At 54.5% G+C, this 20,404-nt stretch overlaps 3 protein-coding genes across 3 annotated transcripts; 2 read left to right on the top strand and 1 right to left on the bottom strand.

Moving 5' to 3' along the window:
* Window positions 1-1,956: 1,956 nt before the first annotated feature.
* On the bottom strand, window positions 1,957-4,761 carry Eif1ad (eukaryotic translation initiation factor 1A domain containing). The gene is made up of 6 exons (XM_048359859.1): window positions 4,410-4,761; window positions 3,528-3,736; window positions 3,331-3,439; window positions 3,126-3,234; window positions 2,720-2,767; window positions 1,957-2,276 (listed from the first exon to the last, which is right to left on the bottom strand). The coding sequence occupies exons 2-6, from the start codon at window positions 3,612-3,614 to the stop codon at window positions 2,132-2,134; spliced, it is 498 nt and encodes a 165-aa protein (XP_048215816.1). The 5' UTR covers window positions 3,615-3,736; window positions 4,410-4,761; the 3' UTR covers window positions 1,957-2,131.
* Window positions 4,762-4,883: 122 nt separating this feature from the next.
* On the top strand, window positions 4,884-8,099 carry Banf1 (BAF nuclear assembly factor 1). The gene is made up of 3 exons (XM_048359861.1): window positions 4,884-5,017; window positions 5,602-5,740; window positions 7,612-8,099. The coding sequence occupies exons 2-3, from the start codon at window positions 5,618-5,620 to the stop codon at window positions 7,756-7,758; spliced, it is 270 nt and encodes an 89-aa protein (XP_048215818.1). The 5' UTR covers window positions 4,884-5,017; window positions 5,602-5,617; the 3' UTR covers window positions 7,759-8,099.
* Window positions 8,100-16,653: 8,554 nt separating this feature from the next.
* Cst6 (cystatin E/M) lies at window positions 16,654-18,341 on the top strand. The gene is made up of 3 exons (XM_048360164.1): window positions 16,654-16,920; window positions 17,202-17,327; window positions 18,170-18,341. Exons 1-3 carry the CDS (start codon window positions 16,681-16,683, stop codon window positions 18,251-18,253), a joined length of 450 nt encoding a protein of 149 aa, XP_048216121.1. The 5' UTR covers window positions 16,654-16,680; the 3' UTR covers window positions 18,254-18,341.
* The last annotated feature ends 2,063 nt before the right edge of the window (window positions 18,342-20,404 follow it).

Genomic DNA, 20,404 nt, shown 5'->3' on the forward strand with positions numbered 1-20,404 from the left:
ATGAAGCCCTGGGTTCCATTCCTCAGCATCACATAAACAGAAAGAGCTGGAAGTGGTACTGTGACTCAAGTGGTAGAGTGCTAGCCTTGATCACAAACAAGCCAGGGACAGTGCTCAGGCCCAGAGTTCAAGACCTAGGATTGGCCAAAGAATAAAACCTCATCCACGGGCTGGGGATATGGCCTAGTGGCAAGAGTGCTTTCCTCGTATACATGAGGCCCTGGGTTCAATTCCCCAGCACCGCATATACAGAAAATGGCCAGAAGTGGCGCTGTGGCTCACGTGGCAGAGTGCTAGCCTTGAGCAAAAAGAAGCCAGGGACAGTGCTCAGGCCCTGAGTCCAAGCCCCAGGACTGGCCAAAAAAGCCCCACCTCATCCACAGTGTTCTGAACAATCTGAAATGGGCTTTTTAAATTCTGCCTTGGAAAAGCCAGTTAAGTCAAAATTAATTTCAAATTTTCTTCTTTGGGCTGGGAATGTGGCCTAGTGATAGTGCATGCCTACCATGCATAAAGCCCTGGGGTCGATTTCTCAGCACCACATAAACAGAAAAGGTTGGAAGTGGTGCTGTAGCTCTGGTGGTAGAGCGCTAGCCTTGAGCAAGAGAAGCTCAGGGATAGTGCCCAGGCCCTGAGTTCAAGCCCTGGGACTGGCAAGAAAGAAAAACCCACCTCATCCCAAAGCAATTCCTCTTCCTTTCTGTACTTGCTAGTAAGGGCATTGTGACTCTTTTATTATTTTTATTCAAGTTGGGTAGTTGATTTTCAACATAGTGTCTAGTGAATACCACTGCTGCATTTGTTCACCCATTGTCCATTTCTGTACCCCTCCTTATCCCCACAAAGATAAATGAACAAGACACAAAGAAAAAGGTAAAAACTCTCGCTTTTATTTCCTGGAGTTCCTTTTGATAAGTATTACTTTATATGATCTGAGGGACAAGCACATTGCGTCTTCGTGTTCCTTCCCTAAGAGTAGCTTCCTTTGGTTTCAATGTGTGTGAATGCCTAGAGTCCTATATAATTTATCGGGCTGGGAATATGGCCGAGTGGGAGAATGCTCGTCTCCTATATAATTTATCATGTCCCAGAGTATTTAGATCTAGCTTCTGCATGAGAGAAAACATGCACCATTTGTCCAAGCTTGGCTTATGTCACTAACATGCTCAAGCCCATAATCCTCAGACTCAGGAGTCTGAGATCTGAGAATCATTGTTTGAAGCCAGCCTGGGCAGGAAAGTCCCTGAGGCTATCGCCAATTAGCTACCACAAAATCTCAGAAGTGGAGATATGGCTCGAGTGTTAAAGGGAGAAAAAAATAACTGAGGGGTAATGGCAAGGCCCTAAGTTCTAGCCCAGGACTGGCACAGGGGAAGAGTGAGATGTGGCTCAAGTGGTGGAGCACCAGTCTTAAGCAGAATAAAACTAAGGGCACACACCTCCCCCTCCCCCAAGACAAGATATAGGAGCCCATTAACAGTGGAGGGATAGAAAAGGGAGTTGAAGCAGATACCTTAGATTTGCTAGGCAATGGCCAGGGGTTCACCTGAGATTTAAAGAGATCAATTTCCATTGTAACTGGTGGGCTAAGATGGCTGATTTCTCACGTAATGAGGGTGTCTTGGACTTGAGCTGAATGACTACAGGGCTAGGATTTCACTGAGTACAATACAGAGGCAAGTGACTGCATGGACCGTGAAGCTGATGCTGCGCAATCAGGCTTTGGTGAGAACATCTAGCTCAGATGAAGTTTTGTATGGGAATAGTTGAGCAGGCAAGGAAGCCAAGTGGTAAATGTACAGGTTATCTGCTTAAAAGTAGGTAACTATACCTGGGAAAGATTCCAGTCCGCCCGTATGTCCTCCCCATTCTGCCCACTGGCTCCTAAGGCCTCCACAGGAGGTCGATTGGTCATTCCCACCCCCATCTCCACACAGATATTTACTCAGACACCAGTACAAGTCACTACCCACCAGGGGTTTAATTGTCCTAGGTCAGAAAGTCAGTTCAAAGGGGGACCCTGCCTTGTCCCCATCCAGGGGAGAAGATCTGCAGGGTACCCTAGGAATGTCCAAGCCCAGAGGAACCAGGGACTAGTCCCTGAGCAAGTGGAGGAGTGGGTCCCCGGGTCTCAGGCTGCCTCTTCCTCTTCACTCTCCTCCTCACTTTCATGATATTGTCTGCGGTTGGTGTTAACGAAGAGGTCAGAATCATCTTCAGAGCCAGATTCTTCCCCTGAGGTCTGTGGCTCAGCTGGGAGCTCTGGCTGAGGCTGTCTGCAAAGTGGAGACAACAGAGTTAGCACAACACCTGAGGAAACCAGATCTGCAACCAAGGAGTCCATCCCACCCCCTTTCCCCCAAGAACATAAAAGGACCATTTGGTCAAACACAAGTCTTCAAAAATGCAGCAGTCCCTTAAAAACTAAAAGGAAGGATGGAGTCAAGCAAACAGCTGGAAATCTTGGCCAAACAGGCTCAAGATTTCCCCCTATATCTGGGCATGGTGGTAGTTACCTGTAGTCCCAGCTACTTGGGCAGAGGATTTCAAGTTTAAGGCCAGCCCAATTAAAGTTAGAGACCAATCTCAAAAACACGACACAAAAACACTATTCTAGCACAGATTTGGAAGTGTACCCTGCATCGGGAGAAAGGCAGGCTCAACTTGCCCCTCCAGGCACCAAGGTGTAGGCCCTTATACCTTGGACTTGCTTGCTCACCTGTTCCTGTTGTTTTGTTTCTCAGCCACTTCAGAGAAGGCTTCAGGCCTGTGCCAAGAAAAGAGTCAGGTTAGAGAAGTCTCTCAAAAAAAGAGCTATTTCCAGGACTGGGAATATGGCCTAGTGGTAAGAGTACTTGCCTCGTATACATGAAGCCCTGGGTTTGATTTCCCAGCACCACATATATAGAAAATGGCCAGAAGTGGTGCTGTGGCTCAATGGCAGAGTGCTAGCCTTGAGCAAAGAGAAGCCAGGGACAGTGCTCAGGCCCTGAGTTCAAGGCCCAGGACTAGCCAAAAAAGAGCTATTTCCAGTTGCCCCTTTCTTCCCATAGTTCCCTCACCAGGAAGTCAATCTCTCCACAAGCCAGAGGGCCAATCAATGATCAAGGTGGGGACGAACCTACCAGAGTCCTTCCTTCTGCAGAGAGCGCACATGGTCCTTGCAGAGCACAAAGGAGATCTCAGCCTTCACCTTCTCTCCCTCTTCAATGGGGTCAACAATGAGAAAGTCTCCTATGGATGACAAAAGGCAAAGCCAGTCACCACTTGCAGTGGGGAAAGCAGAGGCCACAGGAGATGGTCTGTCTCTCAGACGGATGCCTGTCTCACCTCTCTTGATCCAGATGTTCTTGCGGTATTTGGAGGGCATGCTCACCAGAAAGCGCTGCCCCTGTGCAGTCTCCACCTCATGTAGATTGTTTCCTGGGGTCCTGAGTACCTATTCCGGGAAAACCAACATCAGCCTCTACTCGGGGGATCCAAGGGAGAGGAGAGGAGGAAACGCACGCTGGCCCGGTGCCACTTACCTTCACAATCTGCTGCTGGTCAGAGGGCACCATGTGTTCCCCCAGCACCTCCTGCACCACATGCTTCCTCTTGGTGACCTGAGACATGCCGAGTCCTGTCCAGAGTGGTGAGTGAAGTAGAGACCGTCAACTTCTCAGGATGTCTTTGGATGGCAGACTCAGAAGCCAGGGCTGCTTTGAAGATAAGCAGTCTTATGCTGAGGAGTGTCCTGGTTAAAAACAAGACATGGCCAATGTATATTATGTATGAGAAGGGAACTAGGAAACTCGAGGGTGTGAGTGGGATTGGGATAGATTGGATGGGAGAGATGGCATTGGACATGTTTCAGTCCCTCCCCCATTTGTGGTGTAGGTTCCAGGGCTTTACCTCAGGGCCCAGTTTGCCTTCTCTGAGCTTTTGTGCTCAATGCTAGCACTCTACCACCTGAGCCACAACTCCACTGCTAGCCCTTGTGGTGGCTAACTGGAGATAAAAGATTTTCCTGCCCAGGCTGGTTTTGTGCCACGATCCTCCTCCTGATCCCAGCCTCCCGAGCCGCTAGGACGACAGGCGTGAGCCATAGACACCCAGCCTTTAAACCCCGCGGTAATTATATGTACACACTGCAAAAAGGTTATCTACAGCAGTCATTCTAGCAGCTGGACCTCGTTCAACAAGCCTGTACACACCCCAGGGCTAGCACTGCTACACACGGACGCAATCCCTCAGCACACCACGGGCAGAGACTAAGTCACTGCGACGGCGGGAGCCATGACCCAGTTAAAGGTCGATGTAAGCAGGCTTGCAGCAGTGGAGAGCCTAGCACCACCGAGACCCCTTGGCCGCCCCATCTCCGCCCTGCCGCCCCCCTCTCCCGCCCGGGAATGAAGACGGCTACGTACTCTGGCCGTCGGGTCCCACGGGCGCTGTGCGGTCAGCTGCCGCGGGGAGCGACTCGTCCGCGCCTCGCTTCCAGGCGGCGCCAGGGAAGACGCGCAGAGGGGGCTGGCCGACGATCGGGACGGCGGCCTCGGCGGGGCGCAAGCTCCGGTGTCCCCAGCTCCCGCGAAGGCAGAGGCGAAGCCGAGCCGGGCCCCTGAAGGAACTGGACTTCCGGCGCTCTCCGGAACCCGCCGGGCCCCCCTTCCTTCCCTTTGTCCGTCCCTCTAATCCTTCCCGGGGTGCGGGCGGACAAAGCCCGGGCCTAGCGTTCCGGGAGCCGGGCAGCGGAGGCCTTCACCGGCCCCTCAGGAAATGCGGGCCGCCGGCAGGCGAACGCTCGGGACGCGGCGCCCCTTCCCGCTCCGCGAGGCCCGGAGAGCAGACCGAGCTCAGGACGCCCGCGCGCTACTACCAGCCGGCAGCCAGAAGCGCCCCATTTATACTCTTTTCCTAGGGCGGGTCTTCAGGCGACCCGGAAGCGGAAGTCGAGGAACGTTCTAGTGCCCTGAGACCTCGGCGTGAGCGGCCGAGGAGCGGGAGGAGCCGTTAGTGGCGCCGGAGCTGCGGGGTGAGCGCGAGCTGCGGAGCAGGCCTGGGCCGGAGCCCGCCGGGGGCGCGGGAGGACGGGAGGGACGGGGCCCCCCGGCCGAGGCCGGGCTGCGGGCGCGCCGTGGGAGCGGCCTCCGCGGCGCGGCGGGAGGGGCCGCGCGTGGCGCGTGGGAGCCGCGGCCCCGGGGGGCGGGGCCAGCCCGGCGGAACTCGCCGCGGCGGCGGAGCATCGCGAGGCGCGGCTTCCGCTGCGCGTCGCTCCCCGCCCGTGGGGCGGCGGGGAGCTGAGACCCCATGCAGACCCTCCCTGCCCCCTTTCGCATCCCCGTGGCGGCTGCCGGCGGGGTGAGGAGGCCCTCGCTGCCGCCGGGTCACCGAGGCAGCCGCAGCTCCCGGGCGGGCGCCACCTGCCCCGTCCGTGTAGCGTTCCCGCCGGGGCGACAGCGGGGCAAAGAGCTTTCCTCCTCCGCCACGGTGGCGTCCTAGCCCTCACTTTCCTCACCTATGAAATGAAGGGAGCCGAGTGGAGGCCTGAAAGTAATGGGAGTGCCCTTTGGACCCCCGGGTTTTCAGCCCTAACTTGCGTTTTCTTGGGATTCCCAGATTAAGATCCATCGAGATGACCACCTCCCAAAAACATCGAGATTTCGTGGCCGAGCCCATGGGGGAAAAGCCAGTGGGGAGCCTGGCCGGGATTGGTGAAGTCCTAGGCAAGAAGCTGGAGGAAAGGGGCTTTGACAAGGTCTGGGGTCCCTGTGGGAAGGCCGTGTGTGGGGGAATTCAGTATTGCGGGGCAGATGAGTGAGGAAAAGGTGGATCTGTGGCGCAGTGTTGGGTAATGTGATTGCCCCTGCGCTGGTGATTAGGTATACTTGAGTTCAAACCCCAGGACTGGCAAAACAAAAAAACCCTGCTCTGTCTCTTGGGCTTGTGATATTTTTCTTAATCAGTTAACAAATCAGTTGATGAGTACATTGCATCTTGATCAATGGTACCCCTTTCATCATTTTCCCACATTCCTCTCAAACCCTCCCCTCAGTTTTCTTAATTTTCTAGGCTACACATTGAATATTATGACTACACCCCTTGTGTGTTTTGAATGCCACAAAAGTGGTCTTGCCCACCCACCCATCTCCTTCCTTCCCTCCTTTTTTTTTTTTTTTTTGCCAGTCCTGGGGTTTGAACTCAGGACCCGAGCACTCTCCCTGACTTCTTTATGTGCAAGGCTAGCACTCCACCACTTGAGCCCACAGCACCACTCCCAGCCTTTTCTGTTTATTTGGTGCTGAGGATTGGAACCCAGGGCTTTGTGCATGCTAGGCAAGCACACTACCTAAGCCATGTTCCTAGCTGCCAATCCCTCTTCTTCTTCCCCTCCCCTTCCTCCGCTTTCTTCTTTTTTTGGTCTCAGGGACTTTCCTTCTGGGGCTGCCTTGAACCACAATCCTCAGATATCATCCTCCTGAGTAGGTAGGATTACAGGCATGAGCCACCAGCTCCTGGCCACCCCTTTGTACAATTTAAATTAAAAAAAAAAAAAAGATACAGGGGCTGGGACTGTGGCATAATGGTAGAGTGCTCGTTTTGCATGCATGAAGCCCTGGGTTCAATTCCTTGGCACCACATAAACAGAAAAGACCAGAAGTGGTACTGTGGCTTAAGTGGTAGAGTGCTAGCCTTGAACAAAAAGAAGCCAGGGACAGCTCCAGGACTGGCAAAATATATATGTATTTGTGTGTATATATGCGTGCATATGTGTGTATATACATGTATATGTGTGTATATATACATGCATATGTGTGTATATATGTGTGTGTGTGTGTATATATATATATATATATATATATATATATATATATGCGCATGCGGTAGCCAGACACCTGTGGCTGATTGCCACTCAAGGCAGCCCTGGCAGGAAAGTCCCTGAGACTCTCACCTCCAGTTAATCACCAGGAAACCAGAAGTGGCGCTGCAACTCAAATTAGTAGAGCATTAGTCTTAAGCAAAAAAGCTCAGGTAGAGCTCCCAGGCCCTGAGGTCAAACCTCACAACGGACCTGAAAAAAAAATGAGTAACTTTATGTGTACACATAGCAAAATGTTATCTGGCTCCCATCCAGTTTTTTAAAATAGCATATGTTAGTTACATTTAGGGAGATTTTACTGTGACCTTTCCATTCCGGTATGCAATTCTCACTCCCTCTGTCACTCTCCCACTTTCACACCTACCTACTTAGATCTTACTAATCTGTTCGCTTCTTCTTGTTCGCTCAACTCCTTTCTCATACCCATCCCTTCCAACACTGCCTGTTTCTCTTTCCCTGCCCCCTCCCCACTTCTTTTGGCAGCTCTCTGATCAGATGGGGTCTTGTTATAGTTACTGACTCCTGGCAAGTAGTGTGGCCCTTCCTGGATTCCAACATGCTGAAAAGTCATTTCAGGAGAAAGGATACTTACAAAATGAAAGCTGGGGTGCCCAGCTTTTATCCTGCTTTTAGTTTATTTGTGGGCCCAAGTGAGGAGTTAGCACTTCTCAGCAGAAGCTGCTGTTAAGCACCCATTACAACCCCACAGAGCATTTCCCAACATGCCCTTTGCTTTGCCTGTTTTGCAGGCCTATGTGGTCCTTGGCCAGTTTCTGGTGCTAAAGAAAGATGAAGACCTCTTCCGGGAGTGGCTGAAGGACACATGTGGCGCCAACGCCAAGCAGTCCCGGGACTGCTTCGGGTGCCTTCGAGAGTGGTGTGATGCCTTCTTGTGATGCTGTCTGGAGACCCCTCCGCCCCCAGCCCCTGAGTCGAGTCTCCAGTGTTTGCAGCTGAGTGGAGGCTCTTCCCTACAAAAGAAAAGATGGCTGTTGTCACACTCGCCTCCAATGTACTCCAGGGTGTTTTGGGGGTTCTCACCATTTCAAGTTTTTTGGAATTCTCACTCTTGCATGCATCGCCCGTCCTCTCCACTTCCACACCTTTGAGAGTGGATTCCTGGCCTCTTTCCTCCCCTCCCTCCCCTCTGGTCTGTTGGATGCCATTTGGCCACTTTTTTTGGCAGTAGTTACTGTCCTTGTAAAGTTTTCTAGATCAATAAAGTCAGTGGCCTTCATGACTGGGCATTGTGCATTGGAAAGCAAGTGGCCCATGAGTTGTCTCTTCCCCCGGGACTGCTGCGCTCCTTATCAGTGCAAGCCGAAACTGGTGGCTGTGCTTCCTTCTCAGGGGCTATTCCTTCTACTCACAGAGGGAGCCACCCAAGCCACATGGGCTTTGGCAGATGCTTTGGAGTGTCCCAATCCCTGAATAATGTGGGAGAGTGTGGATTGTTTTCCTGGGAGCCAGGTGGGCTGGGGATCCAGATGTCAGTCAATTGATGGGCTAGGCAGCACCTGGTGGAAAAGTCAGTGGGAGTCACAGGTAGCAGGAAGAGGGTGGACCATATGTGGGTAAAAGGTCATCTGCCAGTCATTACCATCTGCTCTCCTGGCCTCTGTGAAGTGTGGGAAGAGCGCTTGCTGTCTGCTCAGCTGTCAGGAAGGGAACAAACACGGGCCTTCCAGCTGGGAGGGCTTGAAGGAGTTACACCCCAATGTGGTACATTTTAGCCTGGAGTTTTTGTTTTGTTTTGATGAGACATCTAAAGTGTGGTTCGAGCTGGCCTTGAACTAAGTGCCCCCAGATGCTGCTATGCAGGCCGGCTTCTCTCCCAGGTCACCAAGTGTCAGCCTCTTGATTTTTCTTTTTCTTTTTCTTTTCCCCAGTCCTGGGGCTAGAACTCAGTCTGAGCACTGTCCCTGGCTTCTTTTTGTTCAAGGTTAGCACTCAACCACTTGAGTCGCAGCTACACTTCTGTCTTTTTCTATATATGTGGTGCTGAGGAATCAACCCAGGGCTTCATGCATGCAAGGCAGGCACTCTACCGCTAGGCCATATTCTCAGCCTGCCTCTTTCTTGAGCACTTAGCACAGTCAGTCCTGAAGCTAAAATCTACATTTTTTTTTCTTTGCACATTTGTGGTGTGTGTGTGTACACACGCTGGTCTGAGGGCTTGAGCTCTGCCTAGGGGCTGTCCCTGAAATTTATTTTGCTCAAGGCTAGCATTTGATCCACAGCTCAAGGTCCACTTGAGCCACAGCTCCACTTCTGGCTTTTTTTTTTTTTTTTTTTTTTTTGCCAGCAGGGTGGGGGGTGGGTAGGGGATGCGTTTTATTGGAGATGAGAGCCTCATGGACTTTCATTTTCTTTTTCTTTTCTTTTTTTGCCATTCCTGGGCCTTGAAGTCAGGGCCTGAGCACTGTCCCTGGCTTCTTTTTGCTCAAGGCGAGCACTCTGCCACTTGAGCCACAGCGCCACTTCTGGCCGTTTTCTATATATGTGGTGCTGAGGAATCGAACCTAGGGCTTCATGTATTTGAGGCAAGTACTCTTGCCACTAGGCCATATTCCCAGCCCCCCTCAGGGACTTTCTTTTCTGGGCTGGCTTTGAGCTGTGATCTTCAGATCTCAGCCTCCTGAGTAGCTAGGATCACACGCCTGAGCCACTGGCACCCAACCACTGTGTTCTTGTTAGGATTCAGGCTAGGTTGCCCATGGACTTGCTGCTGGCAAGTTGTGGAAGTCAGACTCACCTGGGAGCCTGTGTGCTTGGGCATGTCACCTCAGCCTTTCTGAGCCCATTTCCTTACTTGGAAAATGAGGTTGTGGAGACCAGGTAAAGTGTTAGCAGTATATCATTCATTCTGCTTGGCATTCATTCCTTCAACAGAGCATCATTAAGCAGTGCTCACAGTGAAAGCAGTTTTTCACATAACATTTAATGTCTGGTGAGGCAAGAGTGACAGCTGATAAATGCATAAATTGGGTCTGTATGAGTACTTCATTTATCTCGGGACAGGAAAGCTGTAAGGACGTTGACAAACAATTTTAGAAGCTTCATTTAGAAACATGAGGAACTGGGCACTAGCAACGCATACCTGTAATCCTAGCTACTCAGAAGGCTAAAAGCCAGCCTGGGCAGGAAAGTCCATGAGACTGGAAATGGAGCTGTGGCTTAAGTGGTAGAGCACTGGCCTTGAGTGGAAAAGCTAAGGGACAGTGCTCAAGACCCTGTATTGGCACAAAAAAAGAAGAAGAAGAAGAAGAAGAAGCAAACAACCATACCAGAGTACATACGTAATTCCAGTCAAGAAAAAGGCAGGTAATACAATAGGATAAATAGGATAAAGGAAGGATCTGAAAGGCAGCCTCAGGAGATGATATCCTATTAGTGAGCATAGGCAAACACTCCATTAGTAATCAGAACAGCAAATTCCATCAACACCCACCCAATTAACAAAAATCACAAAGTTGGACAATACCAAGTGTTGAGCAAATGGAGCAACAGGAACTGATAGCTAGTTGGTGGGAGTAAATTGCTATGAGCAAAAACAGTTGGGTGTTATTTTGCAAAACTGACACGCCCTGTGAGCCAGCAATTCCATTCTCAGAACTGGGCCTCCAAGAAACTTCAACAGCTGTTCCAGGACCTAGGTGGATGTGTGCACCTGCTGCTTTATAAGAGTCCCTAGCAGGGCTCAACACTATGGTTCCCAGCATTAGAAAATGTACGTAATTAAAACTACACAGCAAGGAAAGTGGACAATCACAGAACAAGAATATGAGCAAAGAAAACAAAACTGAGTCCATTCTTGTAAAGTTAAGAATTTTAATTCTTAATGTGGCTCAGTGATAGAGTGCTTGCCTAGCATGCCTGAAGCCCTGGGTTCCATTCTTCAGCACCATATAAGCAGAAAAAGCCAGAAGTGGCGCTGTGGCTCAAGTGGCAGAGTGCTAGCCTTGAGCAAAAAACAGCCAGGGACAGTGCTCAGGCCCTGACTTCAAGGCCCAGGACTAGCAAAAAAAACCAAAAAACAAAAAACCTCTTGCCTGGTGTTTTCTACATATATGATGAAAGTTTAAAAAATAAGAAAGATGCATATTAGGAATCAGTAGTTGGGCCTGGGGGCTGGAGGTATGGCTCTGGTAGAGTTCCTGTCTGACATGTCCAAGATCCTGAGATGTATGATGTTCTATGCTACTTTTTGTGTATTAGCTATATTTCAGAATAATGGTATAAAAGGAAAACCGAAAGTAAAGACGAGGATAGAAGAGTTATGGGATGAGTCAGTAACTCAGTAGACATGAGAGCGCACTCAGAGCTGATTCTAGGCTGTGTAACTGGCCCACCCTGGAGGGGGCCCCAGGGAGCCAGGACAGGCGGTCGTGGCCAGTTACAAAACGGGCAGGAGCACTCTACTGTTTGGATGGCACCGTCCTAAGGTCCAGCAAGCCAGGCCAGTAAGGTGCTGCCCAGTGCTGGATGACGGGGCCCAGAATGACACCTGAGATAGTATTTTACAAACTATTTTTTGTTTTTGTTTGCTTTTTGCCAGTCCTGGGGCTTGAACTCAGGGCCTGGGCACTGTCCCTGGCTTCTTGTTGCTCAAGGCTAGCACTCTGCCACTTGATCCACAGCGCCACTTCCAGCTTTTTCTATATATGTGGTGCTGAGGAATTGAACCCAGGGCTTCATGTATATGAGGCGAGCACTTTACCACTAGGCCATATTCCCAGCCTTTATGAACTTTTTTTTTTTTTTTAAGAACCAGATAAATGCCAAAAACCCAATTTAAAAAATATCAAAATTTGAAAATCATCCAGCTGTGTATAACGCAACTAACTTGCCGCCCTCTACCGGGGGAAGGGGCAGGGAGCCTGAGAGGGCACCAGTAGCCCCCTGCCCAGAGGGGTCTCAGCCTCCTTTAGAACCCAGGCCTCTTCCCCTCCCCAGGAGCCCCCGCCGGAGCTGCTGTGCCTCTCCCCGGTCTTAGGTCCCCATGCCATACATTGCAGCTCCCTGAGGCAGCCGAAGAACCTGGGTGGGGGGGGTTAGGGGTGGGAATCCGTGCTTGGCGGTATCGGGGCCCCTGGGGGGCAGCAGGATCGGTGGATGTGGACACGCATCGGCACTCCCCCCTCAGCCACTGCCTCTCCTCCGGCTCTCAGCACCCCAGGTGACAGTGTCTGTTGTCCCAGGCCAGACAGGAGTGACAGTACAGGCATCAGTCCTCTCAAATCCAGAGCCTCTACAAACACCCCACATCACAGAGAGGGACGAATCCCGGCACCCCTAAACAGCATGGAACTCCCCGCAGTCACAGGAGGAGACTGTTGGTCAGAGTCGGAACCCCAGGAGAGGGGTGATGGCCCACACTAGCTGGGGCACCGGGGCCATGTGCCCTCTGCGGGGGGGCTGCACCCCATCCTCTCAGCACCCAAGTGAGGCCTGGGTGTCCATGGGGAAGCTTCAGCCTAGTCAGAAGGCGAAGAAGCCACAAGCACATCCTCACAGTGGAACACACACACACACACACACACACACACACCTAATGCTTTGCCATGAAAGCAGTTGCCCCTTAGAGAAAACATACAGCATTCCTTGCATAGCTGGGGTTGTGGCTTCCATCCTTACATGTTAAAGACACACTCACTCTCAACAGACACAGAAGCCCAGAAACACACCTCAGTCCTACCACACCCACAGGGACAGGACACAGAGGAGCAGACCCTGGAGAGACCACCTGGAGGTGTGCGCAGAGCCCAGCCTGCCCCCCGGCACACCCACACCTGTCCACACCCAGGGCAGAAAGTGACCGGGGGCCTGAGGTGCTAGGCCCTGGCAGGGTTAGGTTCCGGCCGGCAGCCTAGGTAACCCAATATTGAACCAATGAAGCAAGACAAAATGGTGTGCTTTGATTCATGCAAAGTTAAGAGTTAAATTCTTGCTCAATGACCCCTACGTGTGTGATGAAACTAGAAAGAAAAACAAGGCAGGGTGCCGGTGGTTTCATGCCTATAACGCTAGCTATTCAGGAGGCTGAGATCTGATGATCCGCCTGGGCAGAAAAAGCCGAGAGACTCTTAGCTCCAATTAACCACAAAAAGTAGAAGTGGAGCTGTTGCTTGACTGGTAGAGCACTAGCCTCGAGCAAAAGAGTTCAGGGAGAATGCCCAGTCTCAGAGTTCAAGCCCCAGTACCTACACCAAACAAAGCAAAACTACAACAAGAAAAGGAAATGCTTATTGGTAAAAATCCATAGTGATTATTTTAGGAAAAGGAGGATGGAGTGATTCAGGAAGGCTTTGGGGGTTGAGGATAACATTAACTTTATTATTTTTTTTCCTGTGCCAGTACTGGGACTTGATCTCAGGGCTTCATGTTCTTGCTTGGCTTTTTTTTTTTTCTTGGCAGTCCCAGGGCTTGAACTCAGGGCCTGAGCACTGTCCCTGGCTTGTTTTGCTCAAGGCTAGCACTTTACTACTTGAGCCATAGCACCACTTCTGGCTTTTTCTGTTTCTGTGGTGCTGAGGAATCGAACCCAGGGCTTCATGCATGCTAGGCAAGCCCTCTACCGCTAAGCCACCTTCCCAAGCCCTCTTGCTTGGCTTTTTTGCTCAAGGCTGCACGCTGTCAACAGCTACACTTCTAGTTCCGACATTACCATGTCATGACCTCTGGGTGGGGGGTACAGGCAGGTGTGACTTTCCTTTGTTAAAAGGAAAACATACGGTGCCATTTCCTGTGTATAGGCTACATCCCAAAATGATACAAGGATAAGAGAAAAACCGAAGAGCTGGGGACGGAACAGCGTGGGGTGAGCGGGACACTGCCTTGACATGAATGCCGATGACGGTCCAGTCCGGCTGTGCTGGGCAGTGCTTGCCGCTCTACTTGGCAGGGCCCAACTGTGGTTCTAGACTCTTCCTGGGAGGCTGTTTATGTGCTTCATCTCAGACTGCGCGGCAGGGATGGCCGCCCTGGAGTTTTAGACCATATGCTGTGTTGTGTGGCCCATGTGGTTCTGGATGGGTTCAGAAACAGCCTGCACTCTTGTCACAGAGGCTGGGCCTCCCCACTCCTGTCCTGACCCTGCGTGACTGTTGCTGGCACCCTGCCCCATATGGGAGAGTCCCTCCTCCCCCACGGAGCTCCTCCTGTGGCTCTAGCCCACGCGGGTGCCCGACTTTGCCCTTTGGGGACCTGAGAGGGGACCCTGTACAACTGTCTGTGCTGTCTGCCTTGATTTTTTTAATGGTCTCTCTCTCTCTCTCTCTCTCTCTCTGACTTTCTGAAGTCCCTTGTCTCTGAAGGGCCTAGCACCTGCTTGCTTTCTTTTTATTGTTCTTTTTTTTTTTTTGCCAGTCCTGGGCCTTGGACTCAGGCCCTGGCTTCTTTTTGCTCAAGGCTAGCACTCTACACTTGAGCCATAGCGCCACTTCTGGCTTTTTCTATATATGTGGTGCTGGGGAATCGAACCCAGGGCTTCATGTATACGAGGCAAATGCTCTTGCCACTAGACCATATTCCCAGCCCCCTCTTTTTATTGTTCTTATGAAGGTGTTATGTAGAAGGGTTACAGTTAATGTGAGTTAGGTAATGAGTACATTTCTTTTTGGACAATTTCACCCCTTCCCTTGCTCTCTCCCAGTTTTCCCCTCCTGCCTCTATCCACAAATTGTGTAGTTCGTTTTCAACATAGTACCTAGTGAGTTCCACTGCTGCATTCGTTCACCCTTTGTCCCTTCCTTTCTGCCTCCCCTCCCCCCTCCCAAAGACAGTTAAATGAACAAACAAGGGAGTGTGCTTTCTTATCGTTCTCTTGGAGCAGGAGGGCAGGCCTTGAACTCTCTATCTGGGCTCCACATTGCATCCCACACGAGTTCCTGGGTCAGTCCTGGGGCAGCAGGCGACAAAGGGCATGCAACATATACCATGTGACAGAATGGCCTCTCGGAGGTCCACCTCCAACTCAGCCTGCTGAAGGGCCCCGGCCTGGGTGCTGCTGGGAGGGCGGGAGTCGGGTGATCTCGTGTGTCCACGAGGCCCAGCAGGCTGGGCCCGGGCACCTACTAGCCTGGGACAAGGTCGAGCCTCCCCACCCACCCAGCCAGAGCCTGACCTCTCGGCTGCTCTAATTCTCAGGGCTCAGACCTGCCCTGGAGCCTGAGGTGAGTTAATCCCAGGATCCTTCTGCTTCCCCTGAGTAGGGAACGGGGAAGGCACGTGGACAAACAGAACAGCTTTTCCACCCTGCCAGGCCACGGTCCGGATGGTGTGGAAGGCACCCCGTGGGCGCTCGTGGTCTTGGACCCGTTTGCCCCTCTGTGCGTCACTCCTGTGTCATTCCCGGCCGAAGAGCCAGCTGCGGGTGTTCACTGCTGCTGCCCCGAGCTCTGCTCTGTGTCCTCCCATCCCGGTGCAGGGCCGGGCCGGGTCCACTCCTGCGCCTCCATGGAGTCACCGCTGGAGAGCAGGTGTCCATTAGTCACTGCGGGTCACAGGTGTCCTTGCCATAATGTCTCCATTCCAGAATGTACTATGACAAGGAAAGGGAGCCTCGCTGAAAACATCCTGGAGGGAGGAAGAAGGCTCTAGAAGGCCTGACCCTGAGGAAGGAGATGTCAGGGTCCTGCCCAGGTCATCAAGGCCCACTGGGCCAAGCGCAGGAGAGGGTACTGTGGGCAACAGCAAAACTGGAGGCCTTGGAAACTGCTAGATCATAGTACCAAAGACTCACTAGGACGAGCCATGAGAAGTAGGCTTCAGGCCCCTGCCCCCCCCCCCCAGGGACTCAGCTTCTCCTGGGTGGAACTGGAGCCAGGCGGGTGGTGTAGGTTTTTTAGGGTATCACGGGAAGGGGGACCCTGCCAGAGCTCATGGCAGGAGAGCAGAGCTGCAAGAGCCCGGGGAGGGCTCCTGGCTCTTTGGGGCTCCCTGTGAGCTGACCTGCGCCTCTCCCTCCCCTGAACCCAGGCTCCCCCAGCTCAGGCTGAGCTTCCTCCTCCAGCCAAGCTCTCCTACAAAGCGGGGCGTCCCCCTTCACGGGGTCACCCAACCCCGAGGCGGTGGCACTCGTCTTCCACGGCCGGGCTAGGCAGGGTGGCGAAGCGGGTGGCAGTGGGTGGGGAGGGGGTGAGCTGGCGCGCGCCCGGGCAGCGGTCAGTGGCAGAACCGCCTTCGGGGACACAGGTGCCACCGATTCAGGCGAGGTCACCCAGGTTGGCAGCCCCTTCCATCCTGTGAGTCCAGGCTGCGCCCACAGCGCCCACAGGCCGCTGCTCAGTGCCGGGCTGGCCGCCGGGGCCTTCCCGGCACGGCCAGCGGGAACCTGAGCCACGAACCCCCGGGAGCTGGGGGGCAGGGGGCGCCGAGGGGCGCCGAGGGCTGAGTTGACCGGTGCTGCCTCCCTCCGGCTGGGGTGGTAGCTCTCCTCCATACCTGCAGCCCTGCGCCCGGGTCAGTTCCTTAAATCCTCACAGCACCCATGCTTCAGAAAAGGAAACTGAGGCAGGGAGAAGTTTCCTGGCTCTCCAGGGTCACAGGAAAGGGGAAGAGTTGGGGCGCAGCCGCTAGCGGGGAGTGACAGCCGTGCCGCGCCTCTCTGCGCTCTCCCCTCCCCGGGGTCCCTGGGCCGCCCACCCCCCCCTCCCCACCCCACCCCCCGGGCCTGGGGGCGGGAGGCGCGGCGGCCTGGCGCGGGCGGGCGGCGGCTGCGGTCGGGGCCCGCGGGGCGGGGGCGGGCGGGGCGGGGCCGGGGGCTGTAAAAGGGCGCGGGCCCGGCTGGGCACCACTCGCCGGACACCACTCGGGCCATGGCGCGCGCACACCTCCCGCTGGCCGTGGGCTTGGCGCTGCTCGCCGTCTGCCTCCTCGCCCCGTGCCCCGGTGCCCGCGCCGAATTCCGGGGCCGCAGGACCGGGGAGCGCCGGGACGTGTCCCCCCAGGACCCGCAGGTGCAGAAGGCGGCGCAGATGGCCGTGGCCACCTACAACATGGACAGCAATAGCATCTCCTACTACCGGAACACCAACATCGTCAGGGCGCAGACGCAGGTGCGGGGAGGCCTGACAATCCAGCCCAACACCTGACCAGCTCCACCCCCGGGGCACCCAGCGCCCCAGTTCCCCAGGGTCCCCGTCAGATGGGGGCAGAGGGAGAAGCAGAGGGACACCAGGGGCCCCTCCATGTCTGCCTGGGGGCAGATCTCAGCCTCCTCCAGGGCCCAGGCCTCTTCCCATGGCCCCCACAGCCCCCCCACCCAGAGCCCAGCACGTCCCTGGGGCATTGGGAGACCCAGGCTTGGCACCTCTGACCTGCCCTGCCCTGCTCTCAGATGGTCGCTGGCATCAAGTACTACCTGACGATGGACATGGAGAGCACGGAGTGCAGGAAGAACATGGTCTACTCCAGCGGCGTGGACTTGACCACCTGCCCCCTGGCTACCGGAGTGGAGCAGGAGGTAACAGCGCTGCCCCTGCCCCTGCCCTGGCCCTGGCCCTGCAGAGAGGCCGAGCCTGCACCTCTTCTATCCTGAGCTGGTTAGGTTGGTCGGGCAGGCCTGGCGGAGCCTGCCCAGCCTCTGCGTGACTCAGCCTCCAGGCCAGTGTGGGGTGCAGGGGGGAGGAGGCTGGGGCTCTCTCCCAGGTACGATCTAGCTTTGGCCCTCAGATTCCGTGTCTTTTGTTTGTTTGTGCTGGTACTGGGACTTGAACTCAGGGCCTGAGCACTGTTCCTGATCTGTTTTTTTTCCTCAAGGCTAGTGTTCTTCCACTTAAACCACAGCTCCACTCCTAGCTTTCTGGTGGTTAAACAGTCTCACAAACTTTCCAGCCTAGTCTGGCTTCACACCACGATCCACAGATCTCAGGCTCCTGAATGGCTAGGATGACAGGCGTGAGGCATCAGTGCCAGGCTAGATGTCAAGTCGTGTGTGTGTGTGCGCGCGTGCGCGCGTGTGTGTGTGGTGTGCCAGTCTTGTGGCTGGAACTCAGAGCCCGGGTGCTGTCCCGAGTGCTTGAGCCAAAGCACCACTTCTGGTGGTGTTTTGTTGTTTTGTGTTTTGGGTGTTAATTGGAGATGAGTTTCATGGGCTTTCCTGCTGAGCTGGCTTTGAACCCCTATGCTCAGATCTGTCTCCTGAATAGTGAGGCTGACAGGCATGAGCCAGCAGCACCTGGTGATTCCGAGTCTTTCGAGTCATGGTTGCCCATCTCTGGCCCCAGAGCAATCAGGCGGGCTGAGGCGTGATTGCTGAGGCGGCGGCCAGGCTCACCCTTGCTTGCCATCACTCTCTGTCTGCAGAGGCTGCGCTGTGAATTTGAGATCCTCGAAGTCCCCTGGAAGAACTCTTCTCAGCTTCTGAAGCAAAACTGTGTTCAGATGTAACCGCCCCGAGGGGCAGCGGCGGGGCTGGGTGGGGGCGGGCCGCACGGATAGCCCCCGAGGGTCCGGGCACATCTGCTAAATAAATAATCAGCACTGCTTCTTGCACTGGTTTCTTTTATCCGCTTCCTTCCTCCTCCTCCCCGCCACACCGGCACCCATGACAGTTTCTGTTGCCCCAGCCCAGACAGTGCTGAGGGTACAGGGATCAGTGCCCCCAAATCTGGAGCCTCCATAAACACCCTACATCATGGAGAGAGACACCCTTCCCCCACCCCCCGCACCTCTAAACACAGCGTGACCCCAGTAGTCTCAGAGACAAAGCGCCAAAGAGGGGCAGTGTCCACATTAGCTGGGGCATGGGTCCATGCGTGCTATGCAGGGAGCCTGTACCCTGGTCCTCTGGAGCAGCTTGGGTACAGGCAGGGGCGTCATCCTTGTGTACCCCAACACCCTGAGCTCGGATCCCACACACACGGCTGTGTCTGTGGTGGCGGGAGGGGGATGCAGAGCCTCTACAAGATCAAGAAGTCACAAGGCTGGACTAGGCCGTCCCTGTTCTCACAGGGGGTCCCCCACCACCAGGACTCCCCAGCGCCTGGCCCTGGCCGGGACCCTGGAAAGAGCTGGGCAGATTCCCAGAGGACACAAATCTGAGCTGCTGCCGCAGGAAGGGACAGGAGTGGTCCCCATAGGGAGAGGGGCGCCATTTCATGCCCATTAGAGAAGACAAATGCATCATGCCTTGTAGACACACACACTCACACTCAGCCTTAACACACACACACACACGTGCACAGATGCTTTCAGACACCACCGACATGGCCAGAAAAACACCCCACTCCCTCCGGCCTATGCGGAAGCCCAGGCCAAACACAGGAGGAGCATACCCCAGGCAGACCGCACAGCCTCTAAACCCACAAGCGAGGGTCATGGGTGCCACCACAGAACTGTTGTTCCAACAGCCCCCACCCCCATCCACATCTGGGACAGGATGCAGAAAACAGGTGTCTGGAGGAGTCTGTGTTGCCAGTTGGGACCGAGGCTGACAACAGAGGGGCTCGAGGGGACGGCGGGGCCCTGGGCTGCACCTCCCCCTGCCTCTTCCCTCTAAGGCAGGCCCGCCCGCCACTGCGCCTGCCCGCCCCCACCCACCCCGTGCTGGGACCTGAAGTCCATACTGCGGACCCAGAAGTCCACATTCAGCTCAGAACGGAGAGGTGGAAAACCCTGAGTCCCACCTGGAAGCCTGAGGGGTTGCATTTGACAGAAACACAGGGGGGACCACCCTTCTAGAACTTCCCGGGCTGCTGCCTGGAAGGGCTCCCGCGTGCCGCCATACAGGAGGCTCCGGCATGTGGCTTGGGTAGCAGGAAATACTTGTTGAATGACGGTGAAATGCCAGGGCTCACGCTGGGCCAGGGATGTCTGCCTCGTGGCCTCTCCTCCCCTGGAGTGGATGGCCAAATTCCAGATGGCATTTCCTGTGCAAGCTATTCGTGGCTGGGCCAGGGAGGAGAGGCTCTGGAGGCTTCCTCACAGGTGAGCCCACGAGGGCAGGGGTGGGGGGAGGAGGGGGGTCAGGGACCTCCACTCACACTGAGTTATAGATGGTGAAAGACCTCCCCCCCCTGCCCCTGCCCTAATCTCTGGATAAATTTCTCTCCAGCCAAGTGTGGGTTTAAATTTGACTCGGTACCAAGTCTGCAGCACCCGGCACACAGGCCGCTACCCGAGTTGCCGAGTTCTGAGCCCCATTTCTGGAGATCACCGATCCCCCAGGCCCTGCCACTGGGGGGCTCTCCGGCCTGTTTTTCTCCTGACTGTTGGGCCGAATAAGCCTTCCTCCCCTCGGTGGGGTGGTTCCTACTCTGCCCCCAGCAGTGTCACCGGTGCTGGAGCCCAGCCTCCTTTCTGTATCATCCTCTAGCAGTGGCTAATGCATTGCTGGGTGGAGCCGGGATGCTAGGCCCTGGTGGAGGGGCAGCGGAGAGCCAAGGAAAGCCCCTGCGACCCAAGCCATAGCTCACACCTGTAATCCCAGCTACTCAGCAGGCTGAGCTCTGAGGATCACAGCGCAAAGCCAGCCGGGGCAGAAGACTCAGCTCCGATTAACCACCAAAAAGCTGGAAGTGGAGCAGTGGTTCAAGTGGC

The sequence above is a fragment of the Perognathus longimembris genome, chromosome 13 (genome assembly GCF_023159225.1).
Source record: "Perognathus longimembris pacificus isolate PPM17 chromosome 13, ASM2315922v1, whole genome shotgun sequence".
Classification (NCBI taxonomy): domain Eukaryota; kingdom Metazoa; phylum Chordata; class Mammalia; order Rodentia; family Heteromyidae; genus Perognathus; species Perognathus longimembris.

Bases quoted from the DNA above. Each gene is read 5' to 3' on its own strand.
- Eif1ad (XM_048359859.1), bottom strand. From the start codon at position 3,614: ATGTCTCAGGTCACCAAGAGGAAGCATGTGGTGCAGGAGGTGCTGGGG. The intron at 3,440-3,527 runs GTAAGTGGCACC...TTCCCGGAATAG, and splicing joins ACCAGCAGCAGATTGTGAAG to GTACTCAGGACCCCAGGAAA. The intron at 2,277-2,719 runs GTGAGCAAGCAA...TCCACTTTGCAG, and splicing joins AAACAAAACAACAGGAACAG to ACAGCCTCAGCCAGAGCTCC.
- Banf1 (XM_048359861.1), top strand. From the start codon at position 5,618: ATGACCACCTCCCAAAAACATCGAGATTTCGTGGCCGAGCCCATGGGG. The intron at 5,741-7,611 runs GTCTGGGGTCCC...CCTGTTTTGCAG, and splicing joins AGGAAAGGGGCTTTGACAAG to GCCTATGTGGTCCTTGGCCA.
- Cst6 (XM_048360164.1), top strand. From the start codon at position 16,681: ATGGCGCGCGCACACCTCCCGCTGGCCGTGGGCTTGGCGCTGCTCGCC. The intron at 16,921-17,201 runs GTGCGGGGAGGC...CCCTGCTCTCAG, and splicing joins TCGTCAGGGCGCAGACGCAG to ATGGTCGCTGGCATCAAGTA. The intron at 17,328-18,169 runs GTAACAGCGCTG...CTCTGTCTGCAG, and splicing joins CTACCGGAGTGGAGCAGGAG to AGGCTGCGCTGTGAATTTGA.